The sequence below is a fragment of the Lemur catta genome, chromosome 3 (assembly GCF_020740605.2).
Source record: "Lemur catta isolate mLemCat1 chromosome 3, mLemCat1.pri, whole genome shotgun sequence".
In the NCBI taxonomy this organism is placed as follows: Eukaryota; Metazoa; Chordata; class Mammalia; order Primates; family Lemuridae; genus Lemur; species Lemur catta.
This window is the reverse complement of record NC_059130.1, coordinates 20,412,577-20,436,702: the sequence shown is the minus strand read 5'-3', so window position 1 is coordinate 20,436,702 and position 24,126 is coordinate 20,412,577. Positions and strand designations below refer to the sequence as shown.

The window sequence follows — 24,126 nt, the reverse complement described above, 5'->3', positions numbered from 1 at the left end:
AGAGCATAGGCTCTGATTCAAATCCTGGCTCTGCCACTGTGCAGAGTTCACAAATCAGGCCTGCAGGCCCATCTGCTATCCCTTCAAAGGCCTACTTACAAGGATGGCCCTTGGCCGGCATCTGGGAACCAGATTTAGAGAGGGTTCTCACCATTTCAGAACTGGTAGGAGTGGCTCATTCTGCCTAAACTGTTTATGCAAACAATATGGTTTATGTTGTACACCTGCTTCGGAGATTTGCTACATACCAAGCTAAAGCTGCCTACGTAAGCAGCCCCCAATAAAAGCCCTGGGTACTGAATCTCTAGCGAGCATCCTTGGTTGGAAACATTTTATAACTGTTGTCACAACTCACTGCTGGGAGAATTAAGTGTGCCCCATGTGACTCTACTGGGAAAGGACTTAGAAGCTTGCTCCTGGCTTCCCTGGCTTTTGTCCCATGTGTCTTTTCCTTTTGCTGATTTTGATCTGCATCCTTTCGCTGTAATAAATCATAACCATGAGTATGACTATATGCTTTGAGTCCTACTAATACATCATTCAACCTGGAAGTGGTCTTGGGGGATCCCCGACACAGTCACTTACTAGCCATAGTGGACATCTGTCATGTTTTTAAAAAGTTGAGCACCTTGGAAAAGTTTAGCCCAACAAGTCCCAAAGCTGAGCAGAAAACTTGCTTTCTAGCCTCTGTTGCAGCTTAGGCACTGGCAACACGACCATGCCTATGCATCAGATGTACTCACATAAGACTTTCATTCAAGTGTAAGCAACTTTAGAAAAGAGACTCCCTAGGCAATCCTTTCTGCAGGAAGGGGTAGAGACAGAAGCATCTGACTTTGGCGTGGCATTGGTGCCTCTAGTGCTTGGTGGAGCAAAGAAGCTGGGATGCTTTCCATAGAACACTCAGTCTGTGACTGAGCTGTGCCACTGCTCCTGGAAATTTGGCCTCCAGCCTGGCACTCCGCATCTCTCAGAGATTCTGGAAGCCACCAAAGAATAAACTCCTCCTCTGCTTAATCACCATTTGTAACCAACACCTCTGATCCTACAGCTGTATATTTCTGAGTACATTGCTTAACATTTCTATGTCTCAGTTTCCTTCCGTATAAAATGAGGAATTATAGTACCAGCCTCATAGAGTTGTTGGGAGGACTGAATGAAACAACATAATACACTTAGGACAATGCCTAGGCATTCCATAAATGTTGGCTCTTATCACTATACCAGACTTACCCAGAATTCCTCCTTGTGGCTTCTGACTTTCCCGCCACAGTAACCAAGCTAATGCCTGCTTCTGGTGCAATAGCAGAGGGATCTGACAAAGGTAATAAGCAAATGTTAAGTACAAATTCCTAATGAGAGGCTGAGCTGATCCTGGCTACACGAACTCTATACTTTACCCTTTTATCTTCTGCAACTGAACTCAATATTCTAGATGTCGTTATATAAACTGCTTGTTTCACCTTGAAATTCCTAACTGCATCCTCTCACCTAAGGTAACCACACCATGTCCTGGTCCACCTGAGTTTATGTTTTGGTTTCTGTCTAATGTTCTATTAAGAACCCCTTGTCCCCGCAATAGATGACAGTCCTGGTTTGCTTGCTTAATCTAAGTCATTTTTACTGCTTGCAGCCAAGACCTCTGACTGCCCACCCTCCTTTCACCAGCCACTCCATTGGCTTTTCCTTGTCTCTTCAATTTGCCTCTCCTCTCTGCAGCCAACGTCCTACCCTCATTGCTAACTATAAATTTCAATAGCCCTCTAACTGGAGAACCCCTTCTAGTCCTTTTGTGTTCCAGTTTATCTTACACTCTATGAGAAAAACTAATCTTCATTAGCCATCCCTGCTCAAATGCTAGTGATTCCATACTATCTCGTGAGCTATTCAAATCTAGTCCTTCACCAATGCCACGCTACACGGCAAGCGAGTCCTCCTCCTCAGTAACATCACCTGCTACTCCCAGCTCAGGTACTGACAACACCTGATCATCACATATCACTACCAACCTCTATATTTTCCCTCTAATCACCACTCCCCCTAATTGCGGTGTTTGGTTTCTATCCTCTCTGCTGTCTTAAGGCTTTCAGTTTCTTTCCGGTGCAAAGTAGGCCGGCAACAAATAAGTACTGACCTAGAGTGATGATTCCTTTACTTTGAATCCCTTTGGTACTTTGTATACAGTCTATAGTACATTACAAGGCACATTTTATCTTTGCCTTGAAGTCATTTTCTAATTGTTTTATATATGTTGTATATGCACTTCTACTCCGATTAAAAGCAATTCTTTTGCATTCTTATGGCACCTACAAACTCAATAAATGGATCTGTTACTGCTATAGAAATATATAATTTTATGACTTTTTAAAAAACGGTTGTTTTTGTTGCTGTTTGCATGGCTAAACACAAAAGGAGAAAATACTGCAAGCATCTATCTGTAGAAAAGACATATCAGAATGGCACTCTGCCAGACACTTTCACAGTGGTCTCTCTCTTCAGGGCCGCTGGAGCACTGCTAGGGGAGACTCCGCACCATGAACCTGCCCTGCTCACCCTCAACCCAGCAGGATCTTCTGCCACAGCCGTCTCACCAGGACGTGACTCAAGTGAGCGATGCAGCTCATCAATGGCTTCACTTGTGACCTTCCACACTCCGTGAAGGCAATCCCGATTTGCAGCGCCTGCACACAAACAGGTGTTATCTAAAGATGTCACAAGTATTATGTCCTGGCCAGAGCTGCAAAAAAGCAATGAAATTATTTGCCAGATGATGGATCTGTGTTGACTAAAAATCCTTCTGTCTGGATTCACCTAGTCTCACAGGCTCCTCTGTCCCCATTCTCTGTTTTTTTTTTTAAATCACAAACAATTATTGTAATATAGGACAACATAATAGAAAGTATAATGAAACAGAACCCATGAGATTTCTGGTAGGTTTTTTTTCCAGCTTTGAAGAGGTGGCCAAGAAAAGGGAACATCGTCCAGTGTTTTAGGAAGAAAAGATCCCTGGAGTTGGATGCAGAGAAGGAAAGTGAGAGATGGCAAAAGCCAAGCTAGAGGCAGTCTGTGGAAGCTCAGGCAGACAGGGAAAGACAGCCCCTTAACCTGCAGGTCATGAGCAGACTGTACACTGCACTGGGAAATACGCCGTGTGAGTCCGCACGTTGTACTCAGGGAGCTCTACAGACGTTAGTTAACGACTACAGGCACCTCAGCTGGTGGCAATTTTAGAGATGAGGCATCCCAAATAAGAAGTTTCCAGACAAATGAAAGCTATTTAAATGCTTTAAAATGAAAAACTATTTGAACAGAATTCTTTCCAAAACATATTACATACCTTAATAACCTAACATAATTTAATTTTTCTCTAGGTGATCTGGGCACCGTTATGTTTACTGAATGATGCTGAAACACGATGACATTCTCAAAAGGACTCCTGAGCAGCCAAGACTGTGATGCTACTTGAACAAGTATGTTTTTTCCTTTTCTCATTTAGAGTGGGCTTAGCTTCAAATGGCACTGTGTCTACTTCTTAGCCCCCTTGTTAACTACTCTCTTCAACTTTCTACAGCTCTAGCAGTTGCCAATTGGAAGAAAACTGGTTTTAGCTTTCCTGGTCACCACGAGCAAACCTGGGCTCCTGTCTCCTCACCAGCAAGCCAACCAATTCTATTATGTATTTAAGGCTCTACCTGGAATTTTCATTCTGTGGTTACTTCTGAACTCAAAGTTTTCTGGGAAGTTCAGGATGTTAACATTTAGCTAACTAGGGTACTATTGCTCTCTGTGGGTCTGTTAGTCAGGGGTCTTGACTCATGTCACGCCTGTGCTCTGCCTTAACACACACACACAGGAAGGAATAAGAACGCATCTGCTTCTCTCCCGACCTCATAATGATATGAGCTAGCATCTTCGTCCACAAACACTGACTGGACGACCACCATGTACTGGGCTGACTTATCAGCACACTGGATGAATAAGGGAAATACAGTCTCTGCCTGCACAAAGAGCTAAGTAACATTGTGCAAAGCTCTACTGAGCACCACGATCTTTATCACAGGGGCAACTTACAAGTTGAGAATGGCTTCTCCCTCCACATGGGCACAAAGCCATCTATGTTATCCCTTCCCCTTATCAGCAGGGGATACCTTTCAGGACCCCCAGTAGATGCCTAAAACCATGGACAGCACCAAATCCCACATATATTATGTTTTCTCCTATACACACACACCTATGATAAACTGTAATGTATACATCAGGCACAATAACAGATTAACCACAGCAATAATAAAACAGAATAATTGTAACAGTATACTGTAATAAAAGTTATGTGAATGTGGTCTCTTGCTCTCAAAATATCTTATTTTATTGAACTCACCTATTTTTGGACCATGGTTGACTGTGGTAACTGAAATTGCAGGTAACAGGGGACTAGGGTACTAAGTAGGGCTTAACTCACAGCTGTAGCTATTCACAGCAGGGCCAGGCCCCTGGACCTTACCTCCGGCAGTCACCCGGCTGGCAGCTGTCAGTTCCAAGGAACCCGCAGGCTGGGCAGCATGACCCGGAAGGGGCCGGGGAGGCACCAGGTGGGGAGGGCCAGGGGCAGTTTTGGTGGAGTTACTCTGTTGTGGCACTTCCGTGTTACTCTCCTCATTAGTTCCTGCTCAACAAGGGGAAGAACAGATTAAAATTCAGCAAAGTGGAGGGATTGTTTGTGTGGAGGGGAGGTCAAGAGAAATTACGATCATTCCATTCTAATGACTGGGAAGGCTTCCTAGACAATGTAGCTCTTTACCTGCTGCTTAAACTATGGGAAAGAGCACTTAGCCCACAGGAAATAGGAGAAAGTTTTTATACATCATCGGTGTAATTTAAAAGAAAGCTCCAAAGAAGATAATAAAATGGAAAGGTGAATGAATCAACAAAACGGTTTCCCAAAGTCTCTTGTGAAGTTCACACAGGCCCTCAGTTCTGAGGCACAAACTACGTCACCTGGCTCCGGTGACAGGGCGAGAGCACCCAGCGCTTCCTCCAACACCCGGATTTGCTCGAGCAACTTCTGACCCTTGTCAGGAAGAGCGTGGACGTTCACCGATGCCAGTGTGCTCTGAAAAACAGATCCTATCAAGTGGATCTCTCGTCTCAAGTTTTAGAGGGATAGTCTCCTATTAAACTAGCCTAAAATGCCAAAACTCTAAAATTATGGTCTTTTAATTATGTGCATGAAAACAGGGCTTTCTTTTTTTTAAATCCAGTTGGCTTACCAATCCTGAAAATATTAATATAAGCATAGGAAAACGCAGAAAACATGCACCTACAAAACCTTCACATGAGCATATTTACCTCTTCTGTGGGGGTCTCATATCTGCCCATAGCAAGCAGTGCTCTGACCTCAAGAACAAAACACAAGTCAATGCTTACCTTCTTTTGTTTCAGTTGCGTTGTAAGGTACACACGTCGGGCTGCTGGGTCTGAGGGTTCTACCTTCTTGGAAACACCTGAGGTAGGAGATACTTTTCTTTGCATACTTTGATCAGGGAATTGCAGGTTCTCCTTCTTCTTTGAATCCAGAGTTGAGTCAAAGAGCAGAGGACTCCCAGGATTAGAGGAAACAAAAATGACATCATCTTCCTCACTGTCACTACTGCTTGTGGCAGCTTCACGCCTCTCGCCCAGGGAAAGTCCTGGTGCTGCTGGTGCTGGCTGTGCCACTGGTCCTTTGGGAGCAGGTACACCACGAGTCTCCAACTGTGCCTGGAAATGACCCTCGCCCGGCCTTTTCTGGATGGTCTGTGTGCCTGGGTTGGCCTTGGCCTTCGTTTCCTCAGCCTCCCAGTTCTTGAGGTGCTCCTTGCTAAGCGGTCCCTCTTTCTGGGGCTCGCTTATTGGGTTCTGACTGTGAATTTTTTGAGGCAAAAGCTGGGTTTCCTTTTCTCTCAGAGGTTTTGACTCTCTTTGGACATCTTGACTCTTACTATTTGATTTCTCCTGAGGAGCCACGGATGATCTCAGCTCATTACCATGGCGCTGTTTGGATTTAATTTCAGAGAAGTCTCTCTTGTGTGGCCCTTCAGTCTCCTTTGTTTCACACCGAAACTCTGCTCTCTCCTTTTGCAGCTTCTCTGGAACTACAGATTGTTTTTTCTTTATCACCAGGCCAGAAGAGAGCTCTTTCCCCATCTGGCAGTTGGAGTCAAGATTCTGTTCCTTCTTGTGGTCCGAGAGCTGACTGCCCTTGTCCTTTTGCTTCTTATCAGCCATCTTTTCCTCACCTTCACCTTTGGTGAGCTGTTTCCAGAGAGTTGGTTCTTGATTCTTGTCAAGTACCTTAAATGGGTTTCTCAGCTGGCTGTAAGGATGACGAAATGACTCAGATGCATGCTGAGACTTACTGGTTACAGAATGTTCTTTGGAATTAGGATCCTAAAGACAAATGAAAATAATCTTAACATAAAATCCTAATGCAACCTTCATATCTAGAATGTCTTTTCTTTTTTTCTTTCTTTCTTTTTTGTTTGCTCTTTAAAGATACCAGCCACAAATAGAATGTCTTTTCTCAGAGGAAATGGAAACAGAGTAAAAGAAGTCCAATATTTGTGAACTTTCCGGGTATCAATTCTGGATCTAGAAAAGACTATGTGCCAAACGCACCAAGTATTGGCATCTTAATAGCCCTTTTAATACTTGGTTCCTTCTTTTTCCAAGTTCACACTTGTCCAGGCCTCAAGGAAAAGTACTGACCAAACTAAAATGCTTTTACAATCACAATGGCCACAATATATCCTTTTCAGGAAAACTATTCTCTTGAGATAGACTTACTTTTCTCCAAAGCTAAACATGGTCCTACTATGCTTGCTTTCATTTTGGCTTTAGATAGATCTCACTGTAGAAATCTAGAATCTTAAGTTGAAGTCGTAACACTACCAAAACAAGTCTCATCACCTGCCTACGTCTAGCTCCTCATGTAGTGAATACTTATAGGGCTTCTCCTACTTCTAACATTCTAGTAGCTTATGAATCATACTTACCGTATACCAATATCAAGCAGATATTGGTCTATAAAAAGATACTGAAGTTAGTCAAGAAAATCTAATTTTTTCCTAAATAGGAGAATACTGATGGCACTTAAGATGTCACAAAATGTTTAAGTGAAATAGGAAGCAAGCAATTAAATATTGAATATAACTAAATGGCCTTTGAATTAAAAGTTCCAACAGGACCAGTCTTGCTCAAAGAAAACTATCTTTCAGAAATAGTTTGATAAACGCTAACCAGTTTATGTGGACGTCAAAGTCTTTTCAGGCTATGCTGCATATTAAACAGTCTTAACATAGCGGGTTTGAAAACAGATGGATAATTCCTACCTGCCATGGAACACTTCCACACCAGTGTTTCCCCTCTGCCTTACTTCTGATGCATCGGAAGAACAATCTAATGAAGTATAAAACACAAACAATCAAGGCTGTGAAAATCCATTAAGACAAGAGATTAAGTTTATTTTCAATCTTAGAAAACATTGTGCAATTCCTTGATGTTGGCTTTGCAAGGTCACTTGAAACCAATTACTCTTGCACGTACATTAAAAAATTCCTTACTGCACAGGACATTTATAAAGGCTCGGAATTCAAAGAATAAAGATGTTATGAGATCAAAAAGTGTGCACAGTTTACTCCTTTTACTCTGTAAAGCATGACTGAAATGGAAACACTACTCAACAATGGCTATTAAAATCAGAAAAAGAGATAACCAGACATTACGTGTCCCTGAAGGGAGGCCACAACATTACCTATAAAGTACTCTTGCAAAAATCTCCGAAAACAACCAAGCCAAAACAAAACAAAACAAAAATCTAACCTGAATCTGGGCAAACCTCTATATCCAATTATCAATTTACAGGAAATAGAAACAACAGAGGAACACGTAAAACTAGACCATGGGGAATATAATCTGCAAAATCTTGGCTGGGAAATGCCACAGGGCAAACAACCTGAGTCCTTCAACAAATAAATTACAAGGGAGGAAAAAAAGATGGAGGGGAAACTTAAGAAACTTAAAAGACATATTATACAATTCTAATTTGTGGACCTTATTTGGATCCTGATTTAAACAAATAAACAAAAACTACTAAAAAAACTATTTATGACATTTATGAAGTTACAGGATATTTGTATACCAACTGGTATACAAAGAGTCCTAATCTTTTAGAGCTACATACTGAAATATTTACAGATGAAATGATGTTATCTGGCATTTGTTTCAAAATACATCAGAAGTTAGCGGGGAAGTAGGTAGGGTATTTGGAACAAGATTAGACATGAGTTGATAATTGCTGAAGCTCTTGTGCTACGTTATCTATCCTACTTTTGTATACATTTACAATCTTCCATTAAAAAAAAGACTGAATATAGAGTTATCCCAGTGCAAGATAGTCCCTGCACACACAAACATAGCCCATACTCCAGCTATCCAGAGATGGCTGGACTGTTCCATTCCCTAACTAAGCCATGTACTCTCTACTAGACCTTGCATGTGTACCTTTCTCCACCCAGAGGATACCCTTTCTATTCCTATTCGTCTACCATTTCCCCCATCTTCTCCACCTGTTGCATTGCTACCAGTCCCTCAAGGCCCAGCTCAAGTCATATCTCCTTTGCAAAGTTTTCCCACTTTTCCTTTCCTGTTGATCCATTGAACCACTTCTGTATTTTTGTTGTATTTAGTTGTATTACACTTGTATATGCCTGTCTGCCTGACTTTATATTTTCAGCAACGAGAGGAAAATAATCATATATGATCTCTTTATTACCAACTATGGCTTGCCTTTTGTATACTAAGTATTGCTGCATAAAATAGAACTGATTTTTTTCATTACCTAAGATGACTTCTCAAAAACCTTTAATCAATTAAATATGAGCTTTTTAAAAATATATTTTATTTGTTGAAATAGATAATGTACTCTCAATCAAAAAGTATACAAAGGCAGTGAAGAGTTCCCCTAGACACTATCTGTCCAGCTCACCTCCCTCCCAACATGTAACTACCCTTGTTTTTTGTTAACCTTTCTAGAGATTTTTAAATGCATATTCAAGTCAATATAAATATATTCTTTATCTTTTTCCTCTTCTGCACAAATGGGTAGCATAATACACATACTACTAAGTACCTTGCCTCTCTTTTTTTACTTAACAAATGCCTTGAAGATTTTTCTGTAAAAACATACATATAAAGAGCTTCCTCATGTGTTTTTTGTTTTGTTTTACAGGTGCAGAGTTTTCCACTATATGGATGTTGTATTATTTTTAACCAGACCCTCTTGATGGATAGTGTGGCTGTTTCCAATCCTTTCCTATTAAAAGCAATGGCACAATGAATAAAATAGCCTTGTGCATATGTCATTTCACATACATTTCAATACACCTGTGGTGCAACTCCTTATTTCTCATATTGCCTATTTGTGCTTTCTCTGTTTTTCTTGATCAGGTTAGCTTCTGGATTTTATTTATTCGTTTTCTATATGCTGTTTTCTAACTCGTTAAATCCAATTTTTAACTATATTAATTCCTCCCTTCTGCTTTCCTTCAGTTTAATTTCTTATTCTTTTAGTAACATCTTAAATGAGTCCCGTGATGTACAACATACATCACAACAGCATGCACCCTAATTCACAACGAATCCCGAGCAGGTCCCACTCTCTTGATTTGACTGCATAAAATTCAAAGTACTAGCTACTATTAGGGAGTACTACTACTTATAGAAATAAATCAAGAACAAATTGCTGCTATTGCTTAAAGTGTACCAAGTGCTTGAAATCTTTACTGAGAGAAGATTTCATAAGTACAGTCATGTGCCACATAATGACGTTTTGGTCAATGACAGACCACACACAACAATGGTCCCACAAGATTATAATACTTTATGTTTACTGCACCTTTTCTGTGTTTAGATACACAAATACTTAGCACTATGTTACAATTGCCTATGGTATTCAGTACAGTAATATACTGTATAGGTTTGTAGCCTAGGTGTATAGCAGCCTATACCAAACAGGTTTATGTAAGTATACTCTGTGATGTTCGCACAATGACGAAATCACCTAACAACACGTTTCTCAGAACACATCCCTGTTGTCAAGTGACTCGTGACAGTAGTATCTATTTTAAAGCCTAAGTCATGCAGACTCTCAGGAGAAGGGCAAAGTTTGGAGAAAGAAGGAAGAAAACAACACATTGAGCATCTGCTATGTGCTAGGCACAGTGCTAAAAATGCTTTCACTTACACTTTTAATTAAAATCAATCTGAATGGGCTTCTCTGTTTTCAGGATAAGAAGTTTCTGTTTGTTATGTTTATCAAATTGTAAATCAGCAAAGAAAGCAGTGGAAATACATTTTCACACAGAAAGCAAATATTAATTCCACCATAAAAAGAGCAGAACTTCTATAGTCTATAAATTAATTATTTTCCAGGGCAAAGACTATAAACAATAACGATGAAGAAATTATTAATAGCTGGAGGAAGCCAGACCTCTTCGATCCTATCTTCTTCACCAGAAGACAAATCCTCTGTCCAACCAACCCAGCATCACATTGCCAAGTATAATCACTTTAGCGTTTGGGATTCTCTCAGGCTCTGGCACTATCCTCCCTGGGTTTGAATCCCAGCCCTACCACATAATTAGTTCTGAAACACCAGACATCTTACTTGACTGACCCCTGTGGCAGTCTCCTTTTCAGCAAAATGGTAAAATAATAATAGTAGTACACACCTCATATGGTCATTATGAAGATTAAACACCTTAACACATATAAAGATAAAACAATAAGACCAAAGCCTGAGACACATCAAGGACTTCCTCGATAACAGCAACCATGAGCTCACTCTTGCCAACTGTCTTGCTTATGCCTATGTCTACACCTCTCCTTTCCTCTATCAAAACTTTAAAGGTCATTCAAGGCCAAGTTCAAGTCTCCACTCCTTCACTTTCTCAGTAACCTTCTTAATCTCTTACTGTGGGTCTTGAAGTCACAGGACCATTTGGTATCTGAACACATTCAATTTAGCACTCCAACACGCAGGTCGGACTGCTCTGCCATCTTGCTATGTCTAACTCTTATCCCAGTTGTGTCAAAGGGCCTTTAGGGATTAGGAGTTCTTGTCTGTATAAGCACCAGCACCAGAAAAACATAAAACTGGATTTCTACCTCATTGTTTTACGTTAAAATTCAAGATGGAAAAGAAGTGTAAATATAAGAAACAAAACCATTAATGTTCCAGGAAAAAACCAGAAATGAATATTTTTGAAATCTTAAAGTGAAGAAGGTTTTTCTAAGCATGACATAAAACTCTAAAGCTGAGAAATAAAGAATTTAGTAATTTCATCTACATAAAAGTCTTAAACTTTCCTATGGTAAAAATACATGTGAATATTCAATTGTTATGAAAAATAAAATTTTTTTGTTTTTGAGACAGAGTCTAGCTCTTCGTCCGGGCTAGAATGCAGTGGCGTCATCATAGCTCACTGCAAAAAGATAAACTATTTTGAACACCTCACCACAACCAGTTGTTTAAAGAACTGAAACTTGTTATACCCATGTCTAGGCAAAAAAATATTTCAATTTCTTTTGACCCCATTATCATTAAGAATAAAAGCTCTGAGAGAAAGGGAGAGAGAAGGGAGAATGTGAACTCAATGACAAGGTTTAACATTTGTATACAATGGGGTGCTACACCATTCATGTCTAGGCAAGATTTCTTCCTTCTGGTTCTACTGAGAGACTATCAGTTTTCTTTATTGCTCATACACAGGGGGCCCTGGCTGAAAGGCCAGTCAAATGCTGGTGGTGCCATCTGGTGTTTAACTTAGAGAACTGCACACAAATGCAGCTACCCTGCAAGGTGTGAAAAATGGGACATCCTACAGCCTAGGTTTATACCTCCCTTCCATTACTCTGCTGCACCTGTCTCCTAGCTATGTTAAGCCAAACACAGTGGCATTAATTAGAGGACGTAAAATAGTTAAGTTTTCAAGAAAACCCAGTTTGAGGGAAGGAAAGGCTGTATTTCCTGAGATCATTCTCCACAGTACAGAGGTTCCAGCTAAACACCTTAATGCCTGTGAAGGAACTCATCATCCGTACACAGGCTTATCTATTTCTGTTTAAATTCTCAGCCTGCACCACCTAACACGGTACTTGTTTTTTGTTTGTTTGTTTGTTTGCTGTTATCTTTTAATTTGTTATGTGTTGAGAACTGTCTTTTATTTGACCTAAAACAACCTTTTTAAAGCTTCAATAAGTACCTTCTAAGTAACAGTGTTCTAGACTTGGGTTGAAACAAATAAATTTAGTAAACTTTTTTTTCTATTTTAAAATAATGATCACCTCTCAGCCTCATCTACGTGGTACAAAGAATGTTAATAATAAGTTCTCAAAATTCTGTCTCCAGCCAGATCTTTCTTCAGAGCTGCACACTGATTTTCTAGCTGGTCTCCCATATACATGAGACATGATTAGTCCAAAGCTGTGTTAGCCACACATCCCAGTCCTCTACTGACATTACCGTTCCTTCCTTCTCTTGCTTAATATAAATGCATTACCCAGAAGCCTCAACTTAGCAAACATTTCCCTGCTGAGCACTGGCAATGTGTCAAACACCAAACAAAGTGCATCACATCTATTATCTCTGTGAATCCTCCAACCCAAGGAAGTTGGAGCCACCATAATCACTATTCCAGATGAGAAAGTGGAGGAATAAACACACCTATAGGCCCTACCAGAAAATACGTCTTATCAATTCTCTTTCAGCAAGTTTTCTCCATTCTAACTGTACCCAATGCCACTGCCACAGCCTCAGTTCAAGCCCATCGTCTTTGATCTAAGAGAAAGCAGGTGTGTCTGGAAGCAGTTGGACCTAGGATCAAATCCCAGCAATACCACTTCATAACCATGGGACTTCAGATTCCTTTTCTAACCTCTCTCAATGGTAGTTTCCTTATATAGTCTGTAAACCAGGAATATGGAAACTTATAACAGATTATATGAAGATAAGAGATAATGAACATGCCATCTAGTAGGCATTCAATAGCAGCTTATTATTTCTGTGGTCTCCTTGCCTCCACTATCTTTACCTTCTATCTATCCTCCATAGTTCTTCTTTAATGGAAATTGGATCAAAAATCCTTCAGTGACTTCCCGCCTCCTACAATAGTGTTTCTGTATGGTAGAGGGCCCCCAATAGTATGTAAATGGTTTTAAGTGTCAAGAACACATAATGACTTTATGCAATAAAGGCTTACCAGCCACACTGTACCAACAAAAAACAATCCAAAAATGAAATTTAAAAATATTCCACTTACAACAGCATTGAAAAACACTGAGGAATAAACTTAACAAAAGGTATATAGGAACCCTATGATGAAAACTATTAAACAATGTTGAGAGACATTTTTAGTCACAAGTAAATGAAACACGTTCATGGACTGGAAGACTCAATATTTTTTTTCCTTTATTTATTTTTTTTTTTAAAGACAGGGTCCCACTCTATTGCCCAGGCTAGAGTGCAGTGGTGTGATCACAGATCACTGCAGCCTCCAACTCCTGGGCTCAAGCAATCCTCCCTCCTCAGCCTCCCAAGTAGCTGTGATTATAGGCACGAGCTACTGTGCCCAGGAAGACTCAATATTGATGAAAATTCTCTCCAAATTGATCTATGTATATTTAATGCAATCCCAACAGGGTTTTCTGTGGAAATTAGAAAAGCTGATTCTGTGTTTTATATGAAAACACAAAGATCCTAGAGTAGCCAACACAATCTTGAAAAAGAATAAAGCTGGAAGACTCATACTATTTTATCTGATTAATAATGGAAGGATAGGCAATGGATCGGTGGAACAGATTAGCAACCCCAGAAATAGACCCACAATATTGGATCAATTGATTTTTTTACAACGATGCCAAGCTTTTCAATGGGGAAAGGAAAATCTCAAAACGCAGTGTTAAAACAATTGGTATGAAAAAAATAAATGAAACTCTACCTCGTATAGTATTCAAAATTAATTTGAGGTAGATCATAGATCTAAATGAAAAAGCTGTTTTTCAAAAACAAAAAAAAAAACTATAAGACTTCTAGAAGACCCTTTGAGATATTTGTGATCTTGGGGTAGGCAAAGATTTCTTGGAGAGAAGACAAAAAGTACAAATCACAAAAAAAATAATAAATTGGACTTCATAAAAATTAAAAACTTCTCCTTTTCAAAAAACAGTTAAGAAAATGAAAACCACAGACTAGAAGAAAATATTCACAACACAAATATCTACCAAAGAACTTGTACAGAGAATATAGAAAGAACTCTTCCAACTCAATAAAAAGACAAAAATTTAAAAACAAGCAAAAAATCCTATCTATGTAACAATTTTGAAATGACAAAATTTTAGAAATAAAGAACAGATTCATGGTTGTCAGGGCCAAGGAGGGCAGATGGGGAGGGAAGAGGGTGTGGTTATGACAGGGCAACAGGAGGGATCCCATGATGATGGAACTGTTCAGTACCTTGAATGTAGTGGCTAATACATGAACCTACATGTGTATAAAATTGTACAGAACTAAATACATACACACACAAATTAGTAAAAGTAGAGTTATCTTTACCAATAAAATCAGTGGATTGTACCAAAGTCAACACCCTGTTTGCGATATTATACTAAGTTTTGCAAATGTCACCATTAGAGGAAAGTGGGTCAAGTCCACAGGGGATCTCTCTGTATTATGTCTTACAACTGCTTGTGAATCTAAAATTACTCTATAAAAATTTCAAGTAAAAAATGGGCAAAAGATTTAAACAGATATTTCAAGATTTTCTCATGGCAAATAAGCACATGAAACAGTGGTACATTTATAAATGGAATTTGACTCAGCAATAAAAAGGATGGATTACTAATATACATGATACAGATAAATTGCACAGGCACTGTTAAGAAGTCAGGCACAAAAGAGTACATACACTATTTTCATGTATATGAAGTTCAAGAACAAGCAGAACATATTTAAAGTGATAAAAATCAAAACAGTGATTGTTGACGGCGGGGGGAGGGGGATTGTTTAGGGATGGGAGGGGCAGAATTGACTGGAAGAGGGTAGATGGCTCTTACGGGGGTGATATTTTGCCTTGGATCTTGCTTATATGGACAGGTGTATACATTTCTCAAAACTCATCAGGCTGAACTCTCAAAATCTGTGCAACTTACTATATGGCATGTAAAAATTGTGAAGATGATACTCCACTGCCTTTATTTTTGGGGGAACAATCTAGAATATATAATTCTGAAGTGTACAGAATACCATACAAAGACTATCACATCCTGGCCCCTACCTTCCTGTCCAGCTTTGTCTCCTGAAGTCTCCACTTAAACAATATGCTAAACTATTACCCAACCAAATGCTTGCAATTCCTGAAAATACCATGTTACTTCATGCCTCAGTACCCTAATGCAAGGTATTAACCCATTAAATATGACCCTTCTCTAACGTTAGTGAATCCCTGCTTATCTTGCAATACTCATGACAAATATCATCTCCCACCTATACAGACTTCTCTGCCCTTCCCAAATTCCCACATAAATGAAGGGAAACTATCATTTATTAAGTACTACACATAAACTAAACATAGACATTTTTATGCATTACCTTGTTCTAGTACCAGAATCAGAAAGTTGACCAGTTAGTAGCTATTGGTGGGCTGATGTTTTTGGCTACTTGAGAGTTGGAGAGGGATGATGATGGAGCTGTTTACCTGGAAATTCACCAGAAGTCAAGCTCCTCAGATGAACTAGTTACTCAGCATTAGGGTGTGACAGCCCAGAAGACACTCAATACATACAGAAATACTGTTCGTTTTTTAATAATGACTTTTAAAGAAAATCCTAAAACACACCTGGCTCCAACTCTTTGAGTGAAAAAAAAAGGAAGTACATTTAGATGTTCCTTTTGGACACTTACCTGTATTCTTTCTTGCCCTGTGGCAGAAGCAAGCCCTGAAGCTCTACCACAAAATCCTCATGCAATAAACAATGAGAAACAGGAATGCTAGAGAAAGGAATTGAAAACATTTTAAGAGGCAAGGAATGGAGGTCAACATTCTAAATCAAAACTATGGGTTTTAAACCAAGAGTCTATGTATGACATCCACTAGGTTTGTAATTCCCACACATTGTTCTACATGAATTCCTGTGGGGAATTAGGTTTCAATTTTTCCTACTCCCTCAAATAGAGAATGACAATATAGTTTTCTTGATGACTCAAAAGTTTAACACTGCACTGTGCTATGTGACCTCTACACTGTGAAACTCCTAGGAATGAATGAAGTCTCTAAGGCTGGCTGTGAGGCCCTACATCAACTTTCCCCATCTTCTTCCATCATCCTTTCCCTTTAATAAACCATTAGTTGTCACTTAGTGTTATTCACATACCTGATTCTAACAACACATTCTAATAATTTGTTTCTTGCTTGGCATAAGTTTTATAACTATCCCCTCCCAAGTTATCATGGAAGAATTTAAATATACATAAGAATTGAGGGAAACATGTTTGAGTGAAGTTCTAAAGTACTCTCCTACGACTTGTAGCATTTTTTTGGCCTATATTCTAGTTATCAAACATATTCCAAATAAACTGAGTTCATCAAATAATTGTCTTCAAGTATTTTACTAGTTTGTATAGCAATGTTTATATAAATAGGATTCTACATAAGAGCATGTTTCTCTTAATATAAAACCAAATCTTATTCAACATTAATGCTTTTCTAGTACTGATATCCATTATGCACTTTACACATGATATGGAGAAAAATAACTTCTCTATCAAGTTCAGCTGAACAGAAAGCAGAAAAAAGTGTTTAATGATATAGTTTGAAATTCACATATAAAATGTAGAAATTTGGTATTGTGAAAATATTAATACGATGAGAAAGTATTAACTTTTCCCACTTTAGAGATAATGCTTAACATTTCTGGGCCTCAAATTTCAAGTATGTAAAACCAGAGTTCTAAATCAGATCTCAGCTGTTTCTTTCAGCACTAATCCCTAAAGTAACATACTTCTTTGGATTATCAATCTCACCATTTAGATGCAGAGAATCTTTTTTTTTTTAAAGGCTAACAATGTTAAGTGTTTTAAACACAAACATTTAAAAGACAGGCCTAAAACTAGTACAACACAGGGCCAAATTATTTTCTACTATGCCTGCTGTGTGTCCTCACTTCTTTACAGGGAGAGGGAGGCTGTCCGAGCAGGAGAAGGGAGTGGCTAAGGCCTGACAGGCGAATATAAACCCAGACGTGGAAAACACTAGAAGGATCCAGATGTAGCAGGATCCTCCATTTTACAGGTGGGGGGAATCAGTGGCCCAGAGAGGGAAAGTAACCAGCCTTGGGCCACACAGCCAGAGTAGCCAAGCGTCTTCCGAACACTCTACCCTGGGATTACCAACTGCTTAAAGGAGCCTGACACCGCAGAGCAGGACCCCACCGCTCCTAGTCCTTGTGGCGCCAGACAGCGCTAGCCAGCAGCCCCTCTCGGGAGGCCCTGGGCGGTCACAGGGACTCGTGCCCCGCTCTAGACCTACTCAGTGGCCTGCACGAAACCGCACGTGTCCGCCCGGCACACGTAGAAGCTCTTTCCCTTATTCGGGCCATCGCGGACACCGGTCTTCAGAAAGCAGAAAGTCCCTGAGAAGACAAGAAAGTCAACGATTACTCCACGCTAGATCGACAGGCCCCCGGGAAACCTAAGACCCTGGCCACTCACCGTGCTCGGGGCACTTAACTACTTCCATCACTCTCCAGCTCTCGTCTTCCGCGAGCCCCGGCCCCAACTTCTGCTTCCGCCTTTTACTCCGCCCCTCTTCATTCAGGAACCAATCATCATTCACCTTCTGTGGTCTTCACTCGCATGGCTGTTATCAGCCAATCATATAGGGAACTTGCTCACCTCCAACCAATCACAGCCACCCTCAGGCTTGGCGCGCCCGAAATCAAATACGAAGCGAGTGGGCGTGGAGAGCCTGGCATTTGCTGTCTGGGGCGTGGCGGAGGCGGGAGGGCAGGGTAGAGGCTGGCGGGTTTCCGGAGAAACGGCACAAGGAGGGGCGGGACTGTGGCCGAGGCGACTCTGGTTTGCACTTAAGACCAAGAGGCGGCCCTAGAGGGAGCACGAGTTCCAAGGTTCTGAGAGCCTCTCTGAGCCGGGGCCTGGCCTTTGCGCGATGGGTCGCTGGGCCGGGAGGCCTGGAGAAGCAGCCGCTGCTGGCCGAGCGACGGGAGCGGGGGCGAAGGGGGCGTCCTGTGACGCTGCCGCGGTTCACTGAAAAGCCTGAAATAGAGCAGGCGCAAGGATTTCTCTAAGACCCACGACAATTCTTTAAATTTGCCTAGTGCTTTAGGCTTCACAGAGTGCTTCCACTTACACGTCTCGTCTCACTAAACAACCTGGGGAGAAGGGCAGCGTTTTAAGGATGATCCTGAGAGTCATAAAAGTTTGAGAGACTCACCCAAGGTCAGAGGGTTAGTGAGTGGGCGATCTATGGGCAGGTGCACAGGTCTCAATTGCAGGTTCCCTGCCGTTTGGCCGGCGCAGCTGCCTCCTGTTTGGTACTGGATGTTCTCTAGGCTGTCTTAGCGAGGAAGCCCTGAGTTATAAGAGTCAAAGTAGAAACAAGGCGGGGGCGAGGGGGGGAAGATAGATTACCTTTCGTGAAGGCAAACTTTACTTTATATATTTTGCATTGTCAAACTTGTCCTACTGAAACACTTTTGTATTTTTAAAACCAAGGATGAAGTTAAATGAAAGGGAACTGTATTTGAAATTGTAATCAAATCTATTAACTAACAAAAAGGGAGCAGTAGATATCAGATTTATTGCAATAGAGATGGCTTCATATTACAGCTATTGAGGACCATATGTCCCAGACATATGGTGTGGCACCTGCAACTGTTCTTGTGGGGACAGTACAACAGAAAATCTGTAATGTCTAGGAAATCTGGGCTATATGATAAATGTAAATGTTGTGGGGGTCCAGAGGAGGGGAGACAAACCTGAGGTATCATTTATTAATTAAACAGTACTTATTAAATAGTTTTTTGCACGCCCAATGTGGACTAGGTGCTTCAGAATTATAAAATTCATTTATTCACACACATAAAATTTAAAACAATTCTAATCAAAAGGAGCTTACTGAATATTTGGAGGGGACTGAACTAGCACATATCGAACACTTAAAAAAATATATAAAACAGTATTTAAATGTCAAAATGGATGGAATTAGCAGTAACTCTCTAGGGATAAAGAAAGATGTATCTGGAATTTCGAAAGTGGAATTAGTTTATACCTAACTACCCTTCTGAAACAGATAAATTTAGAGATAAGACAGGAACAAAAAAATAAGCAAATAAATAGGTGGAGATATTTTCATTATTCCCAAATTGTAATTCTTGCAATTGAGAGATTTTTATGTACATGTTTAATAGGTGTTGTATTAGGAGAAGTATACCATGAATACTGGATGTGCAGGGAAAGGGGCATGGTATTTAATTCTTTCTTGAGTAATATCATATTGAAACAAAACACAATCAGGGCCTCTTAAATATCTCATTAAGGAAGAAGCTCTTGTTCTGCAAGTACCAAAGCCAATATCTCAAGTCAAACCCCGTAAAAGTGTTCACAGCCAAATCATAAAAAGGAGAAGTATTTCTTCCATAAATTTTGGATATGCTAGATCAAAATGTTTAGTCCCTAGACAACTTATCCCATCTCATCATATTTATAAGAGTGAAAAAAAGAAGTTTGACATTGGGTGAAAGATGGTCATAACTAGAAACATTTTTTTAAATTAATTTTTATGCCTATTGACATGAACTATAATGAATTATACAATATACACTTTTCAAGATACATTCATACATTAGTGGTATGTGTGTTACTTTTTATTCTTAATTTATATTTATATTTTAAGTTTTATTCTTAATTAGCCTGGAGAGACCTGTTGGGGTGGAGAACCTGCAGCCTCAAGGCCACATGTGGCCCTCCAGATGTCCAAGTGCAGGCCCCTCAACCAAACCAAACTGAACAGAACAAATCCCCGCGCACTCCCTTACAGAGCCACTCCTAAAACTTTGGAACCAGATAGAGTCCATAGATTAATTTTCTTCCTGGCTCAAAGTCACAAAGCTGACACCAGCAGATCAGGGACTGGAAGCCATGTTTCCAGACTTTCAATCCAGTTCTTACCACTACAGTGTTTTTATAAAGCATATTTAGTGATTCAGATATTTAACCCATACATGGATAAGCATTAGGTGTTTGTTGTAGTATACAGACACAGCTCAACAAATCCAAGATTAAAAACAAAACAAAACAACTCAAGTCCTACCATTTTATAAATGATCACTAGGTAGCAGCATAGTAACATAAAAACCAACCAGAAGGCCCACCCTTTTCTGCTGTTTCATTCTTTTTGTTTAAAGATATGTAACGGTAAATCAATTTCATTTCATTTTGTGCCTTTCAAACATATGACTATTTTAAACTTGCCCTTTGACATAGGCACAGTCAGGATGATGTTATAGTGAGAACAAATCTGGTTATGATTTGAAAAGCCAAGAGACTTTACAAATTCTTTTGTTGTATCAATATTTTGCAGTATTAGATTCCAAATTTCACTGTTTTTAAAATAATATTCCAAAAGTGGTTCAAAGCAAGCTCTTCTTCATCTTTTTCTTCTTTGTTTGGTAAATATATAATTCTTTTTTAGTGAATTATAAAGTTATGCCACCACCACCACCACAATCTAGTTTTAGAACACTTCTATCACCCAAAGACTTTCCTTAAATCTGTGGGTAGGTAGTCAATCACTACTAACACCCCTAGCTCCAAGGCAACCACGGATATGCTTTCTATCTTTATAAATTTGCCTTTTCTGAACATTTCATATAAAAGAAGTCTCATAATATGTAGGCTATTGCCTCTGTTTTTTTTCACTTACAGAATACTTTTGAGGTTCAGCCATGTTGTAGCATGTATCGATATTTTACTCCTTTTGTAGCTAAATTGTATTCCCTTGTATTCATTCAACAGTTAGTGGACATTTAAATCATTTTCCCTTTGGTGTTATTAGAAATAATATTGTTGTGAACATTAACTTGAAAATATTTATGTGAATGTTTATTCTAACTCCTCTTGGACAGACAGCTGTAAGTGGAATTGCTGGATCGTATGGTGAGTTTATGTTTAACATTTTAAGAAATTGCCAAACCATTTTCCAAAATGGTTGTACCATTTTGTATTCCAATGAGCAATGTATGAGGGTTTCCAGTTCTCCACATCCTCACCAACACTTGTTATTGTCTATCTTTTCTGTTACAGTCATTCTAGTAGATATGAATTGGTATCTCATTTATGTTTTAATTTGCATTTCCCTATTTATGTTACTTATTTAGTTCCCTATTTTCATGGGCTTTTTAGCCATCATCTCCTTCTTTTTAAATGGTCTTAAAAGTCTTTTTCCTTTAAAGGTTTGTATGGAAGTTAAACTAAAACCTAAATAAAAGTGACATTGTTATTAATCCAAGGAGATAAAGGAAATAGTAATGGTTTGTATAATGTTAAATAACAATTACTTATGTACTATGGCTATAGTCATGTCAAAAATATTTTTACTCACAACAAACTATTAACTTTTAAGACTATATATTATATGATTGCATTTATATGCCTCTGGGAAGTTGGGTTGGGAGATTGGTGCAGTTTTTATTTTCTACAACTAGCATGTATTGCTCTTATGATTTAAAAAATCCAATAAAGATATTGAAAGCAGACACATAGGAAAAACTAACAAAGAGGATACACCAAAATAATAATGCTTAAGATGGTAGGATTAGTGGTGGGGTTTTTTCCCATTGTTTTTTTAATACAGCATATAATATTATTATACTGTGAGCAGTAGAGTAGTCATAGGCCCCACATCTCTGCACTTCCACCAAAACACCTGTTACACTTGCCTAGTTCTCAACCTAGCTCTCTAATCCTGACCTTCCTGTAATTAATCCTTTCTTTCCTTCATTTTCTTCATCCCCTCTGAAACCTCTTTTCGGTATCTAATTCAAATCTTATACCAAGCTCTCTTTCCCCTTAACTCTACTCTAGTTACTCTGCTTAATTCTAACCTTACCCTCAACCCTCATTCCAAATATTGCTAAAATACAGCTCATTTGTTCCATGAAATCCTTACTGCTTTACACATTGCAGATAACCTAGAGTCTGAAGACCACTTGCAGCTATGTGCTTGTTTCCTGGCAGTCGTCCTGAGCTGTATTTCTTCTGGAAGGCAACACGCGGCACTAGGGTAGTTTCCAGGTTCTCAAGTGGAGAATAAATATACTGCCCACAGCTCCCAAGATTTTTACCTTGAAGTTTTTGAGCGTCCTTGAATGCTGGGATCTTAGGGGCTGAGAAAGCTCTGGCAGAGTTCTGGCTACTTCTCCCTACTTTTCCTTTCTGAGTTAACCTGGAGCTGGAACAGAGCAGCCTCTGTTTTTTACTGTAATTTTTTTGGTACTAAAGTGGTCTTAAAAGAACTCATCAAACTTTTTAAAACATGAATCAGATTGTGTTACTCTTCTGCTTAAACCTCCTCAGTGGCTTTCTGTTAAACCTACAGAAAGAGGTTAAATCCTTCTCTTGGTCCATTTGGGCCTCATACGATCTGGCCCTGCCTCACCTACTGCCATCTTCCCCCTCGCCTGGTGTGATCCACAATCTCCACCTGCTTCCTGTTCCTCAATATGCCAAGTTTTGTCTTGCCCTAAGGCCTTTGTTCATATTGTGCTTTCTGCCTGGAATGCTTCCCACCCCTCATCCTGTGTGTCTCAGCAAGCGTCACCTCAGTGACACTTGCCCTGACTACTTCATCTACAGGGGTCTTCCCTTGTTCTCTCTCTCAGCACCCTGTTTGCTCCCGACATAACATTCAGTTTGTAGTTGTCTGTTTACTTATCTATTGTCTATCTCCCCCATAGGTGATACCTGTACGTGCCAAGAGAACAGGAACTTATTGCTGTTTTGCTCACAGCTCACTGTAGACACAGCACATAGAAATTCAATATATATCTATTAAAGAGAATGAATGAAACCGTAGAGTGACTCAGCTTAGCTCATTCAGAGGTTAAAAGAAAAAGAAAAAGAAACCGTACAGTGGAAGGAACCCTAAAGCCCCCTAGTGTGCCCTCCCAGTCCCTTCCACAGCAGCCTTCATGGATTCAGCATAGAAACTTCCAGTTATGGCAAGTTCTCTATTTGGATATCTCAAAATGTCAGTTAATTCCAATGCATATTGAGCAGAAATCTTTCTGTCTGAACCTTCTACTTTCTTGTCATCTGGAGTTACACATAATATACCTAATACTTTTTTACATCACCTTAAAATATTTGAACTTGGCTATTTCATCCTCTCCACGCTTCGCACACATTCTTTTCCCAGAGAAACTTTTCCAACTGCTTCAATTCTTCTCTCCCCTCCAGATCCCCTCATAGTGTCTTTCAATGGAAGTTTGCTTAATTTGAGGCATCTCAAATAGAATTCAATGTGAAAAATATCATGGGATAATTATCTCCTTTATGTTGGATATGACCACTTTTTATATGCAATGTATTATAAAACTGCAAACATTTTTTTCTCTCTTTTTAAACAAATATGTCATGCTAGTAATTTATATCAAGTGTGCAAGCATCGAAAACCACTGTTTTCATTTTTCATTTATGAGTTCATCTCCCCTGCCTGGTGCATCTAACTGCTTAAACTTAACTAAGGATTCTATATTTCATCTTGTTAGTTTTAATCTATTATTCTAGCCTATCTAGATTTCTTTGAATTTTGTTCCTGTCAACTGACTTATTAGGCTATCTCCTGACTCTGTGTCAACTGAACACTTGACAAGCCTGCTCCCTTTGCCTTCATCCAAGTTGCCAATAAAAATGCTGAACAAGGCAGAGCACTTTAGCACCACGGGGAGAGATCTCTTCCAGGTAAACATGGTGCCCTGGTCATCATGCTTTGGGTATGTTTGTTCACTCCAACATGG

The 24,126-nt window shown here is 39.5% G+C and overlaps 1 protein-coding gene across 3 annotated transcripts in view; it reads right to left on the bottom strand.

Annotated features, from left to right (window-relative positions):
- TTF2 (transcription termination factor 2) overlaps nucleotides 1–17,901 on the bottom strand; it is a 37,397-nt gene extending 19,496 nt beyond the window's left edge. Inside the window, exons 1-9 of one of the 3 annotated variants that reach the window (XR_006734050.1) lie at nucleotides 17,801–17,897; nucleotides 17,619–17,721; nucleotides 15,995–16,081; nucleotides 7,368–7,434; nucleotides 5,425–6,426; nucleotides 4,996–5,110; nucleotides 4,502–4,663; nucleotides 2,554–2,681; nucleotides 1,234–1,315 (exon numbers count right to left, since the gene is read on the bottom strand). Coding sequence is in view for 2 of the 3 variants with exons in the window: in XM_045546915.1 (XP_045402871.1) it covers nucleotides 1,234–1,315; nucleotides 2,554–2,681; nucleotides 4,502–4,663; nucleotides 4,996–5,110; nucleotides 5,425–6,426; nucleotides 7,368–7,434; nucleotides 15,995–16,081; nucleotides 17,619–17,721; nucleotides 17,801–17,828 (1,774 nt within the window). In the remaining variant the exon portion in view is untranslated. Of the gene's footprint in view, nucleotides 1–1,233; nucleotides 1,316–2,553; nucleotides 2,682–4,501; nucleotides 4,664–4,995; nucleotides 5,111–5,424; nucleotides 6,427–7,367; nucleotides 7,435–15,994; nucleotides 16,082–17,618; nucleotides 17,722–17,800 lie in introns of all 3 variants that reach the window. The other 2 variants (XM_045546915.1, XM_045546914.1) reach the window with 2 other exon arrangements.
- Between the last annotated feature and the right edge of the window lie 6,225 nt (nucleotides 17,902–24,126).